Source organism: Alnus glutinosa, chromosome 2, assembly GCF_958979055.1.
Source record: "Alnus glutinosa chromosome 2, dhAlnGlut1.1, whole genome shotgun sequence".
In the NCBI taxonomy this organism is placed as follows: Eukaryota; Viridiplantae; Streptophyta; class Magnoliopsida; order Fagales; family Betulaceae; genus Alnus; species Alnus glutinosa.
In genome coordinates this window covers 4350913-4374369 of record NC_084887.1, presented here as the reverse complement: position 1 = coordinate 4374369, position 23457 = coordinate 4350913, and the positions used below count along the sequence as shown (strand labels likewise).

Here is a 23457-nt window from a genome sequence, read left to right as displayed (position 1 = left end):
GCATGATTTTTCAAGGGATTTGCGGCAATATTTCCAAAGAACAAATAGCCTTTTTGTTAATGTGTTAAGAGAGCAAGTTTAAGTTTTTGTGCTTTCAATTGCTCATCTCTTAAAGTCTTTGTTGTAAAACCACAATCATTCATCAACAACAATTAAAGCTTAACAAAGTTTTGATAAAGGAGATCAAGTAGAAAAAATTTCAAGATGTTTTGGGTGAACTATTGTGGTAGTAAACAAGCATGTCACCTGTTTAATGCAAGATTGTGTCAACTTCAAAAGTTTTATAAGCATATACTTTTTGTATTGTCATACTTCAAATATGAATTGATTTATTTGATTTGGCCGCCTCGGAATAGTTTTATTATGAAGAGTTCTTCAAAATGTTACAACTTCATCACCAAATTAGTTATGTTGATTGATTTATCGTTTTTCATTATATTTGGTGAATGTTTATGTGGTTACTTATTTTTAAATTCCGTGTTATTTTGGCAAACACATTCAATCCTCCGTCTAGGTTTTATTGGAGTCTTGGGCTATTATTTTCAATTATTCTTGGGCCATAATGCCGCTCCTTACCACCGCTCTAAAAACAGGCTCGTTGGGCATGATGTCAATGTCTATAAAATACTTGATCGAGCTTGTCTCCCTTAACACCAATTGGTTTTAGGTGGAATGACAACTCACAATCATAAACATATGACTTGGTGAAGCTGATTGTGCAATGTATACACGCGTTGTTGATTAATTGGATATGCATTGCATTCCGTAAGAGAAGTTAGCTGAAATGCTGGAGCGAGTCATTAATGCAAGTACTGAGGATATGGATGAGGATCCAATAACCTCGTACTTTCTAAAAAGAAAAGAAAAAAACCTTATACTTGGCCTACTATGATCGACTATTGAATTAAACGTACACCATAAATATTCCTGCAACAATTCTATTGAAAAAAAATTAAATAAAAAATTTAACTTTTATTCAACACCACCCACATAAGAGCCACTCCAACATACACTCAAAACATGCAGTAGTAATTATAAAAATTATATAAAAAAAAAGTCCACTTATTACTCTTGATCTTTCATCACTTTTAAAAAAAGGTACCTGAACTAAAAAAAGTATCAATTTAGAGTATCCACCTTTCAATTTTTTTTTATTTTTAATTTTTAATTTCAACCTTCCGTTAAAATTTTCCTTTAACTCCTATCAAAATTTCTAGAATATCCCTCTATTTTTTTAGGAAAAAAAAAAAATTGCTAGGATTTAAGTGTTTTTGTCAGAATTTAACGAAATTTGCAAAAACACCCGTGCATAAATCTTTGAAATTTTTTTATTTTTTTTTAAAAAAAAATAAATACAAAGGTATTTTAGAAATTTGGATAGGATTTAAGGAAAAAACCGAATGGAGAGTTGGAATTGAAAAATGAATATTATAAATTCACACTTTTTAAAATTTAAATACTTTTTCTAAAATGTGATAAAAGATCCGGACTTATAAGTTAAATTTTCTTACTTACAAAATATATAATATAATATATATGCAACGAGATACGAAGGGAGAGTGACCGTCCGTTCCCCCATATTCCGCATTGGGTCACTGACAAACGGGGAAAGATATGGTTCCCCCGTATTAAGCATCGAGTCATTCACAAACGGCGAAAGATATGGTCTCCCCATATTAAGCATCGATTCATTGACAAACGGGGAAACATCGTATCTGAAGTAGCAACTCCCACTCATAATCCTTCCTCCTTGTTTCCCATCACAGCAATCTGGCTGTCGCCTGATTTCTTCCTCAAGACACACTTTACAATCACTTCCAGAAATGTCTCTGGTGCATTGAGTCAACCCATACACTCTCCTCCCTTCTCCGATCTCCAAGCTTCCGGCCTTGTACATCTTCCGGCTCCCGGAAGCTTGATTGGCCAGTTCTGTTAGCAAGTTTCTTACCTTGGGATTAAACGACGAGGGATCACTTGCATTTTGAACCGCCCAAGCATAAACCATATTTTCATAATCAATCTTTCCAAAGAAACTATTATTTGCGTACTTTACCAGACAATTCTCGTACCATATAATTCCATTTTTATTATAAGAACAGTAATCTCGAACTTTGTTACTTGCCTCGATAACACAGCTGGCACAGTCTACATATGAGACGTCTCCGCGGCAGAGGGCAAGCCCAAATACTTGAGATTGGCTCTCACCCATTGAGCTAAAACTGTAACCTGTGGGAGGAGTTTCGAAGGAAAGATAGCCCAGGAGAATTCTCAAATTTATGTCGTATGGATCGTTCCTTGTGAAGTTGTCAGAGGTTGAACATATATGGAAGATGGGATCTGCTCCAAAAACTGTTTGGAGGAGGAGGATGAAGGAGAGTTGATAGAGAGACAAGGCGAAAGTTAAGAAAGCCATTGTTGAATATATATGTATGAAGCCGATTAGCTTAAAGTTTTGGAAGTTGCAGCATCTATATATATAGTCTAGGAGAGTTCAAATAAAATATTATATGCATATATATATATATTATATAATTTCATGAAAGGTTAATTATGCATGCCTCATCGCTATTTGTAAGGTTACAAATTATATTGGGACATAAATATTTATTTTTATGTCGAGTTCAACAGGTAGATTTGATCATTGGATGCATGAAAGCAGCTTAACGGAGTCCAACGGCCAACCCTCGAAGCAGGTGTTCTGTATTCTTGCCTGTCACGTGTGATGAAGATTACTTCATTTCATTTGCTAGCCGTTTGGGAGCGATCACCAAACAAGATATCAAGAGCTAGTTTACTATAATTTAATTTTAAAAATCTTTTTGCGAAAATATATTGGAAAAGAATATGAAGAAATATAAATAATAAATATGAAAAAAAAAAAAAGAGAGAGAGAAAGAAAATAAAGATTATAGCTAGAGGAATGAATAACTTAAATTCATCGATTGTTGATTTCTATCGTATGGTGACAGTTGGGTGGATCGAATTAAATCAACAAAAAATAGTCATAAATGTTAGCATACAAAACAAATATTTATGCTAAAATACGAAGTGAAAAAAGATTCAAAATTACCTTTAGTCATATTTGCTCAAGCAAATCCAAGAACTTCAATATATAGCAACTAAAACTCTAAATAATATTTTAGTAGAGATAGGTATCTTCCAACCTATACTTAATTGTGTCTTCAAGCCCATATTGATAGAATACTCATGATCTTTATTTATAGGTTAGGTCAGAGATCCTTAATTAGAATTTTACCTTATTTATTCCTTTTATCAAGGAGTAGGAAATCAACAATAATAATCATTAATTCTGATTTTGATTCCATAAATAAATTCCTTATTTGGAATCAATTATGGTTTTTATTAATTAATTAAGCTAGCAGGGCACTATCAAAAATAATAATTAATTCTTTTTCTTTTTAGTTTTTTTCAATGTTTTTAATTTATTTACATTTTTTGAATTTTTGAACTTTTTTTTAATATTAATATGCTATATGGGACAAGTAGCAAGTTTTAAAAGGTGTTGACATGAATTACCATTAAAATTATAAACGAAACATGAAAGGAATGACCATCCCTATTTTTAGGATGAATATAGATACCACCTTCGATACTTTTTGAAACCGAGGTAGTTATTTGATAATGAGCTTTATCATAGGTACTAAAAAGGTACTTAACCCATATTTTAAAAAGGTTTAGGATTTAATTCATCATGTGGGAGATATGTGAGAATTTGGAATCTTATATTGATTATCCAAGAAAGGGGATTTCTGACGACCCGGTTTTTATATATATATATATACAAAACGTAAAAACGAGCCATCGCAGTGGCACGACGATATGTCGCAAAGCCAACATATGGCACATGCTCCATAACATGTACCTGATAATCAGAGTATAACATACATCTATCTATGCAGCGAAAAACATAAATCTAAATTGCGAAAATTACAACTTATACATCTATCATAAATTAATTACAACGTTGAGCCATTTAACATCTATCTGTTTGAGTCTTATTAACACAATATTTACATAACAATAATGGCTTAACAAAGAATAAATGACACAAACGTCACAAGCCATACCAAACCTATAAAATAGTGGACAACCCATGGTCCGACAATTACAACTGTCGCGGCGAGCTTCAGTCATAATATTCCAAGTACGCTGCTACCAACCCATCAACTATACCGAGATACCTGCAGCCAAAGAAACATCATCTACACGGTTGTGGTGATATCCACATCCGCATAGGTGAAAGAATGAGTTCACCGCCTTAGCATGAAACATACTAAGACTTCAGTGGTATAAGACTAATTGAGTTTTCACAAAGAACCAACCTTTATTTTATTGTTAGTCGTGCGAGCATTATATTAGCCACAATTTACCAATAGCTAATGCAGCAAACACCGACTATTCATAAAACATTTAAAACATACTATATAACTGTAAATATATGTAGAAGTTCCAGTCATCCCTCCTTGGAAGTTTCTACATATAGACCCCTCTATAATAATACTTTTCATCGGTCGCTCAGACATACGTGCACACGATCACTCTATCACAGATATCACGTATACACATAGGTCTTAAGCAAAGAACATGGCATCTTACTCTTCCATACTAGGATAACATCTTTCAACAAAACACTCGCAACACCATCTCTAATCGTATTTCAGCTTCGTGCTTTGAACGTCAGTAGATCATGAGAGCATTAGAGTTAAACTCAATCATGCTAACACGTCTTTCCTGATGAATAAGAACAGTCAATCTTCTTACTCATAGACATGCCATTACTCGCACCTGGGTAGTCATATATCCATGTACTTTCAAGTTCAATATATGACAACTTAACACATGACTATCCGATAGAAATATACATAAGCGCTTTTTCATAAAGACACTTATGCATACCAACACGTATAGTAAAAGCTACTCATAACATAAAAACATCACTCATAAAACAATGCTATATATGCTATGCATGAACTGGGGCTAAAAATACTGCTGATACTGATATGTTGCTGATACTGTTATACTGCTGATATACTGATATTGCTGGTATGTATGCTTTATTCTACATGCTCTATGTTCCGTGCATGACCAGTATATTTTTCACTACTGTATCATGCTGAAATCATGCAGTTGCTAAATCACATTCTCTTAAAACTAAACAACTCCATAATTTTATGCAACACTTTGAAATTATTCAAAACATAATTTCTTCATAAAACCTAACCAGATTTAACATGACATGTTCTCAAACTCAAAATATAATTTCATAAAACATAAACAGTTTCAACATGACATCTTCTCAAACAATTTTACATACTTTAAATCACAACCGCTGAACTTAACTCTTTAAATCAATTTAATACTTTTCTCTCTTGCACTATTTCTTAAACATCATTGATATAATTTAAACATAATCGAAACTAATCAAATCTTCTCAAACATACATTTCATCATATGGTTGGTTGAGTTTCATAAACAATATACTTATCAAAAAAAAAAAAGTTTCATAAACAATATCTATATTTTTATCAATCCAATACATATAAAAATATATACTTTCTTAGTGAGTGGAATACCCACCTTGGCTGCATTGGACTCTTGACTCGAACTCAACATTGGAGTGCCCATTGAAGTATCCAATCCGGACACTATCCTGCAAACGTTGGTATCGTTAGACTATGCTATTGAATCACATACTTTATAACATCCTAACTACCCGTGTGCTCACACGTCGCATCACTCGCTTCTAATGCTATTTAGATGTCTTAAGCTATTATTAGATTAATCATTCATTATTGTTGTACTACCTTAATATTACTAACCCTTTTATGGCTTATCATGCATTTACTAAGTTATCAATATTTATACTTAAGCCATATACATGTATTTGTATACATATACACATATACATATACAACGCTTAAGCCTAATCCATTAGTACACATAAATATTATGTGTACATGGATAAGTGAATTAATTACTAAGTTGTCACCTAATGGATTCATACTATATTCATGTGTTTCTTATAGCTTCCTAACTTATACTTATTAATCTACTAATTTAATAGCTCATCTAAGCATCCAAATAAACCATAATAAAGAATCTAACTCAATTGAGTCAACCCTATTCTACATGTCCGAAAAATCCTTATTTACATAACAAAATCAATCTCCTCTAATTGGAATTACCTTATACCAAAATTCCACACTATCATCAACAATTGACAATTACATTCTCTAAATTCACCATAAAGCCTCAACCCAAAGTGTATCAATAAATCCAACTCATATGGTTAATCTCTTAAATAAACAACTTGAAATCAATTATAACCTTCATCAACAAATTACAACCCACTTACAACATTCCAAAATCATTCATCAGCAATAACCAAGCAATATACCTCAAAAGCACATCCGTAGAATTAAATCACAACCAACACAAGTAAATCCTCCACAACAAATATTACCTATCCCGTTATCTCTAACATAGACAAACACCAAACCTTAAGGAACCCATCAACATTGATTCTAAAATATAATTTCCAACAATAGCCCAACCAACCGAACATCAACCCATAATCATGGCCCTCCACAGTGAATACACTAATACTAACCAGCCAGCACCACAACACAGAAAATCCTCCATATCACAATATCTAATATTAGCCATATGAATCCAATACGCCCAATACCAACACACAATCCATTGATCTCCAAATCTGTACACACACTATAGTCAATACAATATTCGGCCAAGTCACAATCAAAATAGATAATTTCTTCAAAACCGGGTAAATTACTATCCACAGAACCGATCAACCACAAAACCCCTAATCCACAATTTATCAGCTAAAATCATTTGGCCAAATAAAGAATCGAATTACAAGGAATAACCAAATTTGATCAATACACTTAGAATCCAAAACACTTAAGTTCAAGGCAAAACATCACACACATAGACACTGCTCGGCTGAAACAGGGAACACCCAAATCAATACTCGGCCAAACAGTGCACACACACACACATCACTCAACCAATCAAGACCGAAACCCAATCATACAGAACCCCCCCCCCCCCCCCCAAAATTATCAAACCCTAATTCAACAATTAACAAATTAATCCACAAAAATTATAGAATTTATACCTTGGGGATTTTCCTCAACAAATCCGCCGGAAAACACCACTGACAGTCGCCGGAAAACACCCATAGAGAACCGGGTTCTGGGTCTCACAGTCACGGGTTGCACACACGGGTCACGGGTTTCACTCTCGGGTTCAATGGGTTGTGGATCTTCGTGGTTCAACGGGTCTTCGTCGGAAATCCACTAGAACTGCCGGAAATCGGCCTCCAAACACCGGAAATCGCATCGGACCTCGCCATTGAAGATAGGATCGCACGGGTCCTCCCGAATTTGTCGGGTTCAGCTCACGGGTCGCGGGTCTAAGCTTCTGGATTCGTCGGGTTCCACGTCCGAGGCACCACCGGAGTTGACCCACCGGTAGCATCAGCCGGAAATCGAGTCGTCGGCGTTCCCTAGGTTCCGGGCTCGCCGGTTCTCTCTCTCCCGATCTCTGATTCTCCCTCTATCTCACGCTCTCTGTCTCTCTTTCCCTCTCAATCTCCCTGAATCTCTCTCTCAGCTCTCCCTCTTACTCGGTCTCTCTCTGACTCTCAATCTCTCTGTGTGTTCAGGTGGGTAGAACAGAGAAGAGGGAAGAAGATAGAAGAGAAAAGAAGAAAGAAAGAAGAAGGAAGAACTCGTGGACTGCTGTCCACCGAGGAGAGAAAAGAGAAAAAAAAGAAAAGAACGAAAAGAAAAGGAAAAGTAAAAGGGATAAGGGACAACTGGCAAGTTGTGAGTGGTGGGGAGATTTTCATTTATTTAAAACTCCCTATTATTATTAATCACAGTGAAACTCCATCTAATTTTATTTCTATCTTTTATCAATAAATATTTCATCCCATATTTAATTTAATTACTCCATATCCATACACTTATTTAATTGTTCATTAGGACCTATTAATATTCCATTTCTATTATTTATCCTAGACTTATTTAACTTAAATAATACAAATATTACTTAGAATCTAATTATTAATCCCGTCAATTTATAAATACTATTTATTAATTGTTAAACCCCCTATTTATTTTTCTTGGTCTACACAGTATTTCCAAATACTTATATTGATTATCCAAGAAAAGGTATTTCCAAATACTTATCTCTCATCAACCCTTGATTTTTTTTTTTTAATAAGGCTAATCTAAAGATTGATAAACACTATCATATCAATCCAATAGTAAAGTTGGATATGAAATGAGTAAGTAGTATTACTTGCCGAAGAAACATAAAGCATCAGTAAATTATGGTGCAACACTCATTTTTGCTAGATTTAGAGAGAGAGTACAAAAGTGTGTGAGCATCAGACTTATTCAATCATATATAGCAACAGTAAAGAAGTCTTTTAACAGTGGTTCCTTACATTTCAATTGCTAGCGAGGATCTAAATCAGTAATTGTAACCCAATTCAGAGATTGCTGTAATGAATCTGGTTTAGATTCAGCATTTTGAGATGATGCTCCAAAATTTTCTGTCATCAATCCTGATTCAGGATTTTCCATAGTGGCAAAAAATGCTGGTGGTGATGGCGCTGGGGAAGTTACAGTATAACAACTAAGCATCATAACAATCTCAGACATTGTAGGCCTATCAGCAGCAGATTCTTGAACACATAGTAACCCAATGTGGATGCATTTCAAAACTTCATTTGTTGGCCACTGATCCTCCAAGGTTGGATCCATCAGCTTCAAAGCTGCTCCATTGGCCCAGTGTTGCCATGCCTGGACAAGTTGAATCATACAATTCAATCCTGAGCAGCTTATTATAATTCTATGCAGAAGAGAATATATACTATGACAGAATGCTTACAAAACTTTGTAGATTCATTGGGTATCGAAAACTCGAGTTTTTTCGACCTGCCATGATTTCTAAAACCAAGACACCAAAGCTATAGACATCTGATTTAACTGAAAAGTGCCCATTCTTTACATACTCAGGTGCCATGTATCCGCTTCATTGCCATCAAAAAACAAGAAATGGTTTTTAAGTCCTCTACAAAGGCAAGAACCTACGACAATTACACAACACAATCATTATGCATACACGAGTTCCGGGGCAACGTAAAATAGAATGTTGCAGGGCTCATTTGCTCTGAAAAGCTTAAGATGCGAAACTAATTTGCTCAAAACAAGCATGCCCTGCAATCCTACTCTTAGGCTAGCTAAATTTCACAATCCCGTGTATATACCTAGCTAGGACTAATACAGAATTACAGACTCACAAAGAATGAGAACCTTCCAAATTAAAATTTTTAGACTTACAGAGTACCGGCAATTCGATTTGTATTGCCTTGAGTTTGGCATCCACAGAATAGTTTAGCCAAACCAAAATCAGAAATTTTTGGATTCATGTACTCATCTAACATGATATTACTGGCTTTCAAATCCCTATGAATAATCGTCAACTGAGAATCTTCGTGCAAGTAAAGTAGTCCTCGAGCAATTCCAATAATTATATTGTAGCGTCTTTTCCATTCCAAACTGAACCGTCTATTCTGATCTGCAACATCTAAGCTTCATATCAATAGATTGTTATTTCCAATGCTAAATTTTTTTTAAAAAAAAAAAAAAAAATTGTTAAAAAATCAAGGACCTTGAGATAAAAATTTCCTTCACAAAATATTAAGCAATATATATATATATATATATATATATATATATATATATAAGTAAGTTGGTCATAGAATAGAGCAAAATAACAAGAAATATATGAGAGGACTATACCAAACAAAATTTGGTCCAAGCTCCCGTTAGGTAGGTATTCATAGACAAGAAGTTTCTCTCCATCTTCTAAGCAGAAGCCTAACAGCCTTATCAAGTTCCGATGCAACAATTTTACAACCAAACCTACTTCCGTTTTGAGTTCTTCTAAACCTTGCCCTGAGCTCCTTGATAGCCTTTTAACAGCTATTTCTCGTCCATCAAAGAATTTACCCTGAGGTTTATAGAGATAGTATATTCAATATACAACAGTGGAATGGGAAAAAATAGCATGCATATCATAGATATCTAAACAGTATATCTACCTTGTAAACTGGACCAAATCCACCTTGTCCAAGTTTATATGCATCAGAGAAATTTCTTGTTGCATCCCTAAGTGTACTTAGACTCATCAAAAGCGATTCCATGCTCTTATCTCCATCTTCATGAACACCCTCTATTTGACAATACAATAAAAACACATAAATTCAGCTAGCAAAAAGTTAGTTGAGGCTTGAGATACAAGAAATGTATGGTCATTGGGCAGGAAATTTTAATTTAGTACATCCCTCTAGGCTGTTGATAAGATGAGAACAGAGAAATCTAAATCCAACAACTTGATTGAATGCTATAAGAGATATAATCTGATTTACCAACTCTTTTACTTCTGGTGCATCTCCATAGGAAGAAACCGCAGATTATAGTTATGACAACCAACGAAATAGCTACTGGGATGACCACCAAAACAACAATTTCTGAGTTCTTCTTTCCTGCTCACATAAGCATGAAAATAGTTATTCATCATTTGTGCAACGAAAAACTTAATCTATCTAATTATTAACATAATTATTGACATATTGTTTTCTCTCGATCATGGATATTGTTAGAGTATTAGTTAAATGATTAAATTTACATCTTCCTGCCAACTTAAACTTTTGGAATAAATGGTAGTTTAACATTAAGAAATCTCCGGGAGATATTACCTGCATAATTTGTAGTTGCATGCTGGGGAAATGGCAGAGATGGAGAAGATGACTCCTCTGGTGGAGGAGGTGGTAATGGTGAGAGAAAGAATGAATGTATCTCATAGCGGAGACTGCAACTCAGAGAGAGCATACGACCTCCTACTTTTTTGTCACAGCAAGTAGGAATATAACTGATAAGCCCTTTCAGGCAAGTCAAGCAGCTGTTTTCTGCCAAGTCCCTGGAGCACTGAGCCATAGCATATATATTCTCAAAATCTGTGTACCTAGTGATCCCAACAGCAAATTTCGAAGGACTGGCTGCAGCCTCAGATGAGATATTTTTCACCAATTTTCCCATCTGACGATTGAAAAGAACCGTGTCGGTTGCATCTTTCAGATTATAAAAACTAAGTCTTACATTACCACTGACAGTCGAGAAGAAACGCCAGTCTGAGTAGTGTAACGAGCAATTATTAGCAACTATGGAAGCTTCCTTCTGGTTAAAACAGCGGCGCCTGATCTCTGTTGCTGCAGCATTTGCGCATGTTTGACAATCCTCCTTAGAGAGCTCGGGTATGCACTGTATCAGGCCATAAACCACATCAGGATTCTCACCCACGCTAGTGTTATAGAAGCCACTTAGAGAAGAATTGGCAACAAGAGATGTGAGAGTACTATTAAGATTTTGCTCATAGACACTGCCAGAAGTATAATTACTGGCGGTATTAATACAGTTGACGTCTGTGTAAACCTGAGCTGAAATGGTGCTGGATAAATAAAGAAAACATGAAGATAAAAGCAAATGAACAACTTCTACTGCAAAATATTGCATTGTATAAATTTGGAAGGAGACTTGGTGAGGTAGAAGAGGTAACAAAGGAAGAAGAATGAGTTATATTGATGAATAAAACTGTGCCTCCCTTTCAGATTCTGAAGCTAAAAAGATCCTTGAATTTTTCTCTTAAAAGTTTATCATCCATCCTGAATAAACTATGAACGATATTTCTCAAACAGGACAGATGAGGCTAGGATATATAGCATCTACTTCTCTGGCAACCCAAATGACCCGTAATCCAACCGTAGACAATACTCTTGGAACGACTTATATATAATTTTACAAGCAATATTTAAGTTCATTTGGTCAAACAAGCAACCAGTTTAATATTTAGAGCAAATACTAGGAATCAGTCCACTTCTCACTAAAACACACACCGCTAGCTAGAGACAGCCTTAAAATCACTGTTGGACCGGACTTGTCTATTATTAATATCTACTAACAATGGGGTACTAATTAAATGGTTTAATGGCTATTCTAAATGAAGACACCATCAATAGTCAAAATTCCAGAATCTGCCTTACAAGAAGTGCTATACTTTGAATGTAAAATATTATCAAAGTTGCAAGAGAATAAGACTCTGACTTGACAAAGTTTTTGACCAAAATGTGCAATACCTTTCTGGAAACCTAATTTGCTTGTTTGATAGGTTACGGAACAGAACAGCATAATGCTTTTACTGTTTATGTAATTTTTTTTTTATCACTTTTTTATATTTTCTACCACCAATCAACATCAAAACATTCACTTTTTTCACTTTTTATATCACATCAATAATTTTTTATTACTTTTCAAATAAAAAAATTCACTACAATACAAAACTTTTTTACTTTTTTATACAAATTCTTTTTATTTTATATCACATCATACTTTTTACTAATTTCAAAACTAACAACCCACTACTCTGTTCTGTTCTATACATGTCTTTACCAAACAAGTCCAATATAACAGCAATACAGCCTATACATTGTTGGGGAATGGCAAGCCCAAGTCGTTATTAGAACCCAAATGTCGCTCAGGCCCATTGAGGTATCAAGGCCCGACCCATGTCCGGCCCTTCGGTGTAACGACCCACCCCCATTGACACAATATTGTCCACTTTTGGCTCCCCAAACAGAACTTCCCAAGAGGTCACCCATCCTGGGATTGCTCTCGCAGCAGCACGCTTAACTGCGGAGTTCTGATCGGTTCATGGCCATCACGGCTTTAAAACGCGTTGTGTCATATAGGGTGCATTTATACATATAAGCACATCCCCATTCCCAGGCGATGTGGGACGTCACAATCACCCCCCCTTGGGACCCAGCGTCCTCGCTGGCGACCCTCATGGGACCACCCCATTCTTGGCTTCCCAGCGAGTGCTCGCCGGCAACCCTCTTGGGCTTGTGCACGCTCCCACCATCTCAGGCTGGGCAATGGCTCTGATACTATTTGTAACGACCCACCCTCAATGACACAATATTGTCTACTTTTGGCTCCCCAAACAGAACTTCCCAGGAGGTCACCCATCTTGGGATTGCTCTCGCAGCAGCACGCTTAACTGCGGAGTTCTGATCGGTTCATGGCCATCACGGCTTTAAAACGCGTTGTGTCATATAGGGTGTATTTATACATATAAGCACATCCCCATTCCCAGGCGATGTGGGACGTCACATTCGGAGCCGATCACTAATTGGAGCTCATATTCAGCTTTCGATCTTGTCATAATGGGAGGACGAACCCGCGGCAGCGGCGGCACATTCTATATATGAGGTCCTATCAAGTTGATTAGACCTGCATCAACAGGGTCTGAAGCGTATCTGCCTGTCTCAAAGCAAGGGCGTTACCCCTTTTGACAAACAACCGTACACAGATAAGACTGATATCCCATCAGCACTTGGACACCTGGTCCAAAGCCCGTCAAATGTCAAGGAAAGTACATGTGATATCAGTCCAAGTAAATCTCGAGCTCACTCAAAGCTTTACCCATAAGGTCTGAGAATCTCTCCCTTGCCAACACATGGCATCTAGTCACATCAAAGGCTGTGTCATATTCCCAATTTCAAGATCTCCGGGATGAAGGAATCAAAATATGCTAACCAAGCATCGGAATGTCTTCGGCTCACAAAAGCTTCGATTACAATATAATCTCATCAGATAATAGCCTTTAACATTATGCCACAATCATAGCTCCATTAATTACTCTTCATGGATTTTCATGAAAAGTAACCTTTTTATCATGTGTATTTCTTTTGTTTATACTTTTTCTGTTTTCTTTTGGTGGGTGTGGGGATGAAAAGGTTTCAACCAAAGAAGTCTAAAACTGAAGATTAGCTAATAAACTACAAGGGTTTTACTTTTACAGACAGAAATTTGTACACAATAAACAAGAACAGGACACCTATATTTTACTTCTACCTCTACTATCATATTGTATTGCTTCGCCATCTCTGATATTATAGATTCCCAACACTTGATATAAAACACAAGAAGATTCATAATTGGCAAGACAACAACAATATTAATGGTTTGTACTATGTAATCATTATTTATGCTTCCTAATTTCAATGAAATAGAAATTTTTGTGTTCTACCTTTCTAGCATTTAATCGAGCAAGTTGCGTTTATGGTGAATTAACCTACAAGAAAGCTTGATGAATGATGAGTAAACGAACTGTAACAGAACTGAAGTTCTGTTAAGAAATCAACAGAGAAAAGGAAGAAATGTCAAGGTAAAAGAAGAAGAAATGAAGAGAAAGATAGGAATTTTATTGAAAGAAATGGCATGTTCGAGAAGGCTACTCTCCTCTATTGGCATTCGAGGTGCCAAGAACCTCCAGAGTTCTCTAGGAACGAATTACAACCAGAATACCTTCCCTCTACAACTTTCCCTATCTTTTGTACAAGTAAAGAAACAACTAACATAACTACTAAAACGATTAACTGCTTACAACCACCTCTTAGCTGCCAACCCGCTCGCAACAGCTTCACCACGTGTGATGATCTACTTCTCCCACTACTTCCACATGTCAACACTACTTACAGCCATGTATACCTCTAAGACTGGTCTGTCACAATACTCCCTTCTTTTAAAGCACCTTGCCCACAAGGTGTGGGTAGGCTTGAGTTAACTTATGAAAATCCTCCCAAGCAGCATCTTCCGAAATCTGTCCAGTCCAATGCACCAACACTTCAGTGAAAGCCCTATTGTTCAAAGGCCTCGATCGGCGATCCAAAATAGCCATAGGCTCTGGTTAAATAATACCCTCCAAATTGACAGGCAGTAGCACAGGTATAGGAGAGGTATTAACTCCCAACGTAGGCTTAAGCTGAGAGACATGGAATACAAGATGTATTCTAGAAGTGGCAGGTAAATCCAACTCATATGCTACAGCTCCTACTCTTCTTAAAACTGTAAAAGGCCTATAGAACCTCGGAGCTAACTTCAAAGCCCGTCTAATGGCTACTAAAGTTTGTCGATAGGGCTAAAGTGTAATACTCGGAAAAATACTACGCTTAGGATAATAATGTATGAATGAAAAATATGTACATATGCATGCATAAGTATAAAGCTTAATTATTTTTATTGTTAGTTTAAGTAGAATTGTATATATGTATATAAGTAGAGAAATCGGATTAGTAAAGAAATCACTAACCAAAGTCGATCGAGGGACTCTACAGTCGATCAAGCGACTTTGGGAGCGAAGTCGATCGATTGGATATTAGATCAATCGAGCGACTTAATAATTGCGGGTAAATAGGATCGATCGAGCGACTTTAGGGTTGATCGAGAGATTCTGGGCCGAAGTTGATTGAGCGATAGAATAGTCGATCGAGCGACTTTATTATCCAGTGCGATGCAGTTTACGTGTAAGCTACAAGTGGCAATTTTACACCTTAGATTCTTGAACCCATTTCGTGTTACTGACCTCAGGGGATTAGGAATTTGTCTAGTTAGTCTAGTTAGCCCAATTAAGTTCAAAACAAACTAGATCTTCATAGATATCAAGTAATTATTGCTTAAAGATATGAAAATCCTATTCTAGAAGATATGAGAGATTTGGGCTGCGGATTTGGAGGATTATTTGGCTCAAATCCGGCCATTGAAGCACCTAGTTGCTGGCTTAATCTCAACCATCCAAGATCATTATATATAGCATGCATGGGTCATCAAAATCATCACTAAAAATCATCAAACTCTCTCTACCTCTCTCACGTAAGCTCCCTACTCCCTCCCTGTTTTAATGCTGAAATTTCATAGGAAAAGCTCTCTCTTTTTCCTATGAATCCAGTAGTTAGAAGATCAGGAATAAAGCCTTAAAACACCTCTCATTTCCCAACAAAACACTAGAAAATAATATCTGAAATCCTTCCCTATTTCTAGTGCAAAAACTAGCAACATTCAACTTACCTTCAATATTCTGTGTTGGACCAATTCACTTCCCTTTCTCTAGTGGTTTGAGTGCGAATTCTAGTAATTGAATCTTCCCATTTTACTCTCTAGAATTCAGTATTTGTTCCCTGAAATCATGGTTTGTTTCTCTTCTTCTAATGAGAAAGCCATGGAAACTTATGTGTATATGTGATGATGAGTAGGCCTGTTAGTAATGCTGAAATATGTATGGGTGTGTTTTTAAGTATAAATCAAATAAGTGGGCTTTTGGAAATGAGCTAGTTGGTAAGGAAGTTGTGTGTGTGAGTTGTTAATGATTTATGTATGTATGTAGTATTATGAGATTTTGATAAAAGTGTGTTATAGTTTAGAAGGCTTGAAGAAGATGTATGTGTGTGGATTTGTAGAAGTATATATGTATGAGAGTTATATGTATATAACTATACTAGTTAGGTATATATTAGTTGGAATTAATGGTTAATAAAAGAAGATTTTTAAGTTTCATTACTCAATAATTTAAAATGGCGTTCAATATCTTAATTAAGAGAACAAAAATGCTATTATGTCATCCAATTTATAAATGGAAGTATTAGAATAATTGTTAGAATAATATCTTGAGAATAAGTAATAAATATGTTCGTAACGCCTTATCACTAATTTAGTATTATCACATGATTGTAATTATGCAGTTGTAGAGGAAAAACTTTTGGAGCAGAAACAGTAAGTATCTCTATACTTACTGAGGACGAAGCTGGTTGATTTTTCCTATAATGTTATATTTACTGCCTTATTTACTTGTTTGCGCATGTGATTTGCATATTTTATTATTTTAATAATCCAACTAATAACGAGCTGTTGGATCAAGATCCATAGTGGGTACGTGAGGCTTCACTTAAGTTCCAAGGTTCTCAGTGAATGAAGAAGTACCTGAAAAGAGAATAATAAATACAAAAACTGGTGTACCAAGGTTTCCAGGAGCCAAGACTCCCAAAGAATATAATTAAAAGTTAAAGAGAGGAAGCCAAGGCTTCAAATAAGACACTAACCGTGCCAATGCCAACTGAGTAGTGGAAAAAGGGCAATACCTAAAACTCTGCACTTAAAACTGTCATTGCTTTATGATTATGTTTATGTTCATTTTATGTCTATGATTCACGATCATAGATTATATTTTGCATATACATGTGATTATAAGGCCATTGCATTATGTTGCATTTATTAAATAAATCAGCACTCATATTATTATGGGAAATAGTGGACTCACTTTAGTATTTTATGTTGTTGTCTTCTTCCTGTATTGTGAGATAATTCAAGTCATAAAGAAGAAGAATATCAGGACTATCCAGACTTTTAGATGGTTCCTGATACTGGTTTTGTGAGGCTAGTCTGCCTTTCTTTTTGGGAACTACCCTGTTGTAGTTCATTTAGCCTAGCTCCAGACAATATTTATAATTCTGCAATTATGTAGATATTTTGGCTTGTATGACTATTTTGCCCTGTGAGGCATGACTACTACTGTTTTGTATAATTATACTGACTGGTTTACTATATCTATTTGAGGTATTTCAGTAGAAACTCTGAAGTGTCATTTAATTCTCAAGTCTGTATTATATTTATATATAATCTGTTGCAAATATTTAACTCTAATAAGTTAGTAATGTTACGTGAAAATTCAAAAAATTTCACTTATACTTTTTGTAAAAGCGGGGCATTACATGAAGCCTCAAAAAAACCTGTTGATTCACCTCCAAAGTCCTCTCATTTCGTCTCAAGTCAGCAAATTTCTTTATCCTTTGCTAAGCTTGTTGTATACTGCTGCAACAAGGCCAAAATATGTTCTATGGTGCAAAGTAACTCATCAACTACAACCACGTTCGTAGTACCAAGAACATAGGACAAAAGTTTTGGAGGAGGCTGGCATAGACTGCCTCATAAGGAGTCATTTTGATAGAAGAGTGGCATGTTGTATTATACCAAAATTCTGCCCAAGGTGACCACATCAACCACTGTTTAGGCCTGTCTTGAGTAAAGCAAAGAAGATAATTCTCCAGACACTTATTAACCACTTCCGATTGACCATCTGTTTGAGGATGATAATTGGAACTCATCTTCAAAGTTGTACCATGTTGCTTAAACAATTCATTCCAAAAATGACTTGTGAAAGTCGGATCCCTATCAGATACAATGGAGGTGGGTAGCCCATGTAACTTAAGGATATTAGCAATGAATAACTGAGCTACTTTCACTACTGTATAAGGATGAGCTAAAGAGATAAAATGGGTATACTTGGATAATCTATCCACTACTACCAAAATCACCGAATGACCATGTGAAAGGGGTAAACCCTCAACAAAATCCAGAGAAATGTCCGACCAAATCCGATTAGGAATTGGAAGGGGTTGCAGCAAACCAGCACGAGAAGTATTCTCCTGTTTGTTTTACTGACAAACAAGGCATTCCCAAATGAATTTCTTAATACTCTGCTTCATAGCACGCCAATAAAAATCTCTTCGGGCCCTCCACATGGTCCTCTCATAGCCCGAATGGCCTGCAGCTGGATCACAATGCACATACTGTAGAACCTGTAGTTGCAACTGAAGAGCTCCTCCTATATGAATTCTATTTTTGTATAATAACATACCCTACCTCATAGAATACTTCTTATGGTCCAGCTTATTAGAATTCCACTGTTGAATCAATTTCCTAAGATCTGGATCATGATGATATTGAACTTTTAAATTCTCCACCCAATCAGCAACTGGAAGTGAAATGGAAGATAATGCAGCTTCATTCTCCCAACCTTCTCTCCTAGATAAGGCATCCACGACCTTGTTATCCACCCCTTTTTTGTACTCCACCCGAAAATCAAATCCCAACAACTTAGTTAACCATTTCTGCTAAAAAGGTGCCCACTTTCTGCTCTAGAAGGTATTTTTTAAACTCTGCTGATCAGTCTTCACAACAAAAGGCCAGCCTAAAAGGTAAGGTCTCCACTTTTGCACTGCAGTGACAAGAGCAAATAACTCCTTCTCGTATGTGGACATATGCAAAGCTCTACCTTTCAAGGCTTTACTTAAAAATGCAATAGGCCGGTTACTTTGCATCAACACAGCTCCTATCCCTAACCCACTAGCGTCACATTCAATGAGAAAAGGTTTCTCAAAGTTTGGTAAAGCTAAAACAGGAGCTTGACTTACTGCTGCGTGCCTTCAACTTCAAAAAGGCTTCTTTAGCTTCTGGAGACCAACTAAATGCATTTTTCTTGAGCATGGAAGTAAAAGGAGCAACAATAGATCCATAAGCATGGATAAACTTCCGATAATATCCTGTCAAGCCCAAAAACCCCCCTCAAAGCTTTGATAGTGGTAGGAAATGGCCAATCCCCCATAGCTTTTATATTTCCTGGATCAGTAGAAACACCATTTGCAGAAATAATATAGCCTAAATATTCCACCTCTGTGCAGCCAAACCGACATTTGGATGTTTTGGCAAAAAGCTTATTAGTCCTCAGGATATCAAGAGTGATCCTAAGATGTTCTTTATGACTTTCTGGAGATGAACTAAATACCAGAATGTCATCAAAGAAAACTAATATAACCCAGCGGAGGTAAGGCCTGAAAACGTGGTTCATCAAACTCTGAAAAGCTGCAGGAGCATTCGTTAAACCAAAAGGCATCACTAAAAATTCATAATGACCCTCATGAGTACGAAATGCAGTCTTAGGAATATCTTGTTTTACCACCCGAATCTAGTGGTATCCAGACCTCAAATCCAGCTTACTAAAAATTTTCGCACCACAAGTCTATTTAAAAGCTTTTAAAGCACGATTTTTCAAGGGATTTGAGGCAATATTTCCAAAGAATAAATAGCCTTTTTCTTCATGTGTCAAGAGAGCAAGTTTAAGTTTTTGTGCTTTCAATTGCTCATCTCTTAAAGTCTTCGTTGTAAAACCACAATATTCATCAACAACAATTAAAGCTTATCAAAGTTTTAATAAAGGAGATCAAGTAGAAAAAAATTCAAGATGTTTTGGGTGAACTGTTATGGTGGTAAATAAGCATGTCACCTGTTTAATGTAAGATTGTGTCAACTTCAAAGGTTTTATAAGTGTATACTTTTTGTATTTTCATACTTCAAATGTGAATTGATTTCCTTGATTTGGCTGCCTTGGAATAGTTTTATTATGAAAAGTTCTTCAAAATGTTACCACTTCATCACCAAATTAGTTATGTTGATTGATTTATCTTTGTCATTATATTTGGCGAATGTTTATGTGGTTACTTATTTTTAAATTCCGCGTTATTTTGGCAAACACATATTCAATCCTCCGTCTAGGTGTTATTGGAGTCTTGGGCTATTATTTTCAATTATTCTTGGGCTATAATGCCAGTCCTTACTACCGCTCTAAAAACAGGCTCGTTGGGCGTGATGTTGATGTCCATGAAATACTTGAGTTTGTCTCCCTTAACACCAATTGGTTTTATGTGGAATGACAACTCACGATTGGAGACATATGACTTGGTGAAGCTGATTGTGTAATGTATACACGTGTTGTCGATTAATTGGATATGCATTGCATTTCGTAAGAAAGGTGAAATGCCGGAGCGAGTCAAATAAGTTAGCCAGAATGACGAAGCGAGTGAATTAATAACTAAATAAATAATGATTTTATTTATTTATTTGTTTGATTTATTACTATGTAGCACTAAAAGTATTGACCGGGATCCTAAGAATAAGATCATCTAAAGTAAAGAGCCTCACGTACGAGTCACTACAAGAATCTGTTTTATAATACTTTATAAAACATAAAACATGCTTTACTGAGGATGGATGTTTTATAACACCTACAGATATAGGTTTAATAAATATTATTCAATCATAGACAATGTCAATGATGCAAGTACTGAGGATATGGATGAGGATCCAATAACCTTATACTAAAAAATTAAAAAACAAATTTAAAAAAAAAAACCTTATTCTTATCCTACTAGGATCCACTATTGAATTAAACGTACACCATAAATATTCCTGCAACAATTCTATTGAAAAAAAAAAGAAATTAACTTTTATTCTACACCACCCATATAAGAGCCACTCCAACATATAATCAAAACATGCAGCAGTAATTATTAAATAAAATTAAAAAAAGAAAAAAAAAAAAAGAGAGAAGTCCACTTATAATCCATGATCTTTCATCACTTTTGAAAAAATGTACCCAAACTTAAAAAAGTGTCAATTTAGGATATCCATCTTTTAATTTTTTTAATTTTTTTTTTTTTTTCAATTTCAACCCTCCCTTGGGATTTTCCTTTAAATCCTATCAAAATTTTCAGCATACCCTTGTGTCTATTTTTTAGGAAAAAAAAAAAAAAAGAAAAAAAATTGATAGGATTTAGGTGTTGGTCAAAATTTAATGGAATTTACAAAAATACTAATGCTTAAATCTTTGAAATTTTTTATAATTTTTTTTATAAAAAAATAAAAAATAAACACAATGGTATTTTAAAAATTTGAATAAGATTTAAAGAAAAATTATAATGGATGGTTGAAATTGAAAAAAAAAAAATTTGAAAAATAAATATCATAAATTCACACTTTTTAAAGTTTGAATTTTTTTTTTTCCAAAAGTGAAAACATCCGGAGTTTTAAGTAAAGCTTTCCGTACTTACAAAATATATAATATAATATATATGCAACGAGATACGAAGGGAGAGTGACAGTCCGTTCCCCCATATTCCGCATTCACAAACGGCGAAAGATATGAGTTTGTTTGGTAAAGACATGTACAGAACAGAGTAGTGGGTTGTTAGTTTCAGAATTGGTAAAAAGTAATGATGTGATATAAAATAAAAAGAATTTGTATAAAAAAGTGAAAAAGTTTTGTATTGTAGTGAATTTTTTTATTATTTTTATTTGAATAATAATAAAAAAATTATTGATGTGATATAAAAAGTGGGAATATTTTGATATTGATTAGTAGTGAAAAATATTAAAAAAAAAAAAAAAAGTACATAAACAGTTGCTGTTCTGTATTGTTGCTTGACAAATAAGCCCATGGTCTCTCCATGTTAAGCATCGAGTCTTTAACAAACGGGGAAACATCATATCTGAAGTAGCAACTCCCACTCATAACCCTTCCTCCTTGTTTCCCATCACAGCAATCTGGCTGTCGCCTGATTTCTTCCTCAAGACACACTTTACAATCACTTCCAGAAAATGTCTCTGGTGCATTGAGTCAACCCATACACCCTCCTCCCTTCTCCAATCTCCAAGCTTCCGGTCTTGTACATCTTCGGGCTCCCGGAAGCTTGATTGGCCAGTTCTGTTAGCAAGTTTCTTACCTTGGGATTAAACTGTAAGATATTATTCCCTTATGTAGCATTTATATCACATTTACGGTGTTTGCTATGTTTATTATTTTTTAATAAACATATACGGTATTATGATTATTTCTATTAATTTAGATTACCGTAAATATGGAATCGGTATTATGGTTATTTCTATTAATTTAGATTACCGTAAATATGGAATCGGTTAATTGATTTTAAAAATCAATTAACAATATTGTTTCCTTGATGGAAGGAAACAATACGGTATTTACCATATTTGAGGGTCCCTGACCTAGCCTATAAATAAACAGCCTGTGTACACCATCAGTACGGCAATTCGGTAATAGGCATAGGTTAGAAGATCCCTCAAACAATCTTTTCTTGTTCTTCAGATGGATCGTGGAAAAGCTTGAGCAAACATGGCTAGAGGTAAGCCTGAATCCTGTTTTATTCGTTTTCCACTGCGCATGTTAGATTAAGTAATATGTTGATTATTTCTAACATGTGGTATCAGAGCCACCTCTATACTATTTTGCTTAGCATTAAGTTTTGTTGAATCCATAATTTCTGTGAACATATCTATTTTTATTGTTCACATATGGTTGTTAAACATAATTTTGTGAACATATTCATGTTCAATCCAGTATTTTTGTGAACACAATTTGTTCATGTATAACATATGGGTATTTGCTTTTTCCAACATGTCGTTTGTTCCATTGTTCCATATAGAACAAAATTCAGCCTGTTATTATTGTTCATGAACTGTACGTGTTTGTGTTTCGAATCTGTGCATAAGAGAATCGTTAGAGCGAACCGGTTGCCGTGAAACCTCCACTGCCTGATCTCTTCTCTACCACCGGCAGGATCGCCACCGGCCCGTCGTGGCCGGCGTCGTTTGTCGAAGGAGAGGCCGCTTCCAGCGGCCTCCCTCTTCATTGGGACTGGCGGCCCTCACGGGTCGCCTGGTTCCTGGAACGAAGGGACCGGCCCGTAAGGGCCAGCGTTGTTCTGGGTCGAAGAAGCCGCTGCAAGCGGCCTCTTCCCCGTCACAAGAACTGGCGGCCCGTAAGGGCCTCCTGGTTCTTGGGCAATCGGCGACCCCTCTGGGTTGCCGTGGCTGC

At 35.7% G+C, this 23457-nt stretch overlaps 2 protein-coding genes and 1 long non-coding RNA gene across 3 annotated transcripts; all 3 read right to left on the bottom strand.

Annotated features, from left to right (window-relative positions):
- Window positions 1–1507: 1507 nt before the first annotated feature.
- LOC133860192 (cysteine-rich repeat secretory protein 38-like) lies at window positions 1508–2413 on the bottom strand. The gene has a single exon (XM_062295839.1). The coding sequence runs from the start codon at window positions 2411–2413 to the stop codon at window positions 1508–1510; it is 906 nt and encodes a 301-aa protein (XP_062151823.1).
- A 1526-nt stretch (window positions 2414–3939) lies between these two features.
- Window positions 3940–7812, bottom strand: LOC133861558 (uncharacterized). Its single transcript, XR_009899033.1, has 3 exons — window positions 7163–7812; window positions 5599–5671; window positions 3940–4223 (listed from the first exon to the last, which is right to left on the bottom strand). It is a non-coding gene; the product is annotated as an uncharacterized LOC133861558 (long non-coding RNA).
- A 698-nt stretch (window positions 7813–8510) lies between these two features.
- On the bottom strand, window positions 8511–19683 carry LOC133860191 (cysteine-rich receptor-like protein kinase 10). Its single transcript, XM_062295838.1, has 9 exons — window positions 19321–19683; window positions 18654–18901; window positions 10820–11568; window positions 10490–10606; window positions 10163–10293; window positions 9861–10071; window positions 9399–9636; window positions 8947–9088; window positions 8511–8858 (listed from the first exon to the last, which is right to left on the bottom strand). Exons 1-9 carry the CDS (start codon window positions 19681–19683, stop codon window positions 8511–8513), a joined length of 2547 nt encoding a protein of 848 aa, XP_062151822.1.
- Window positions 19684–23457: the final 3774 nt, after the last annotated feature.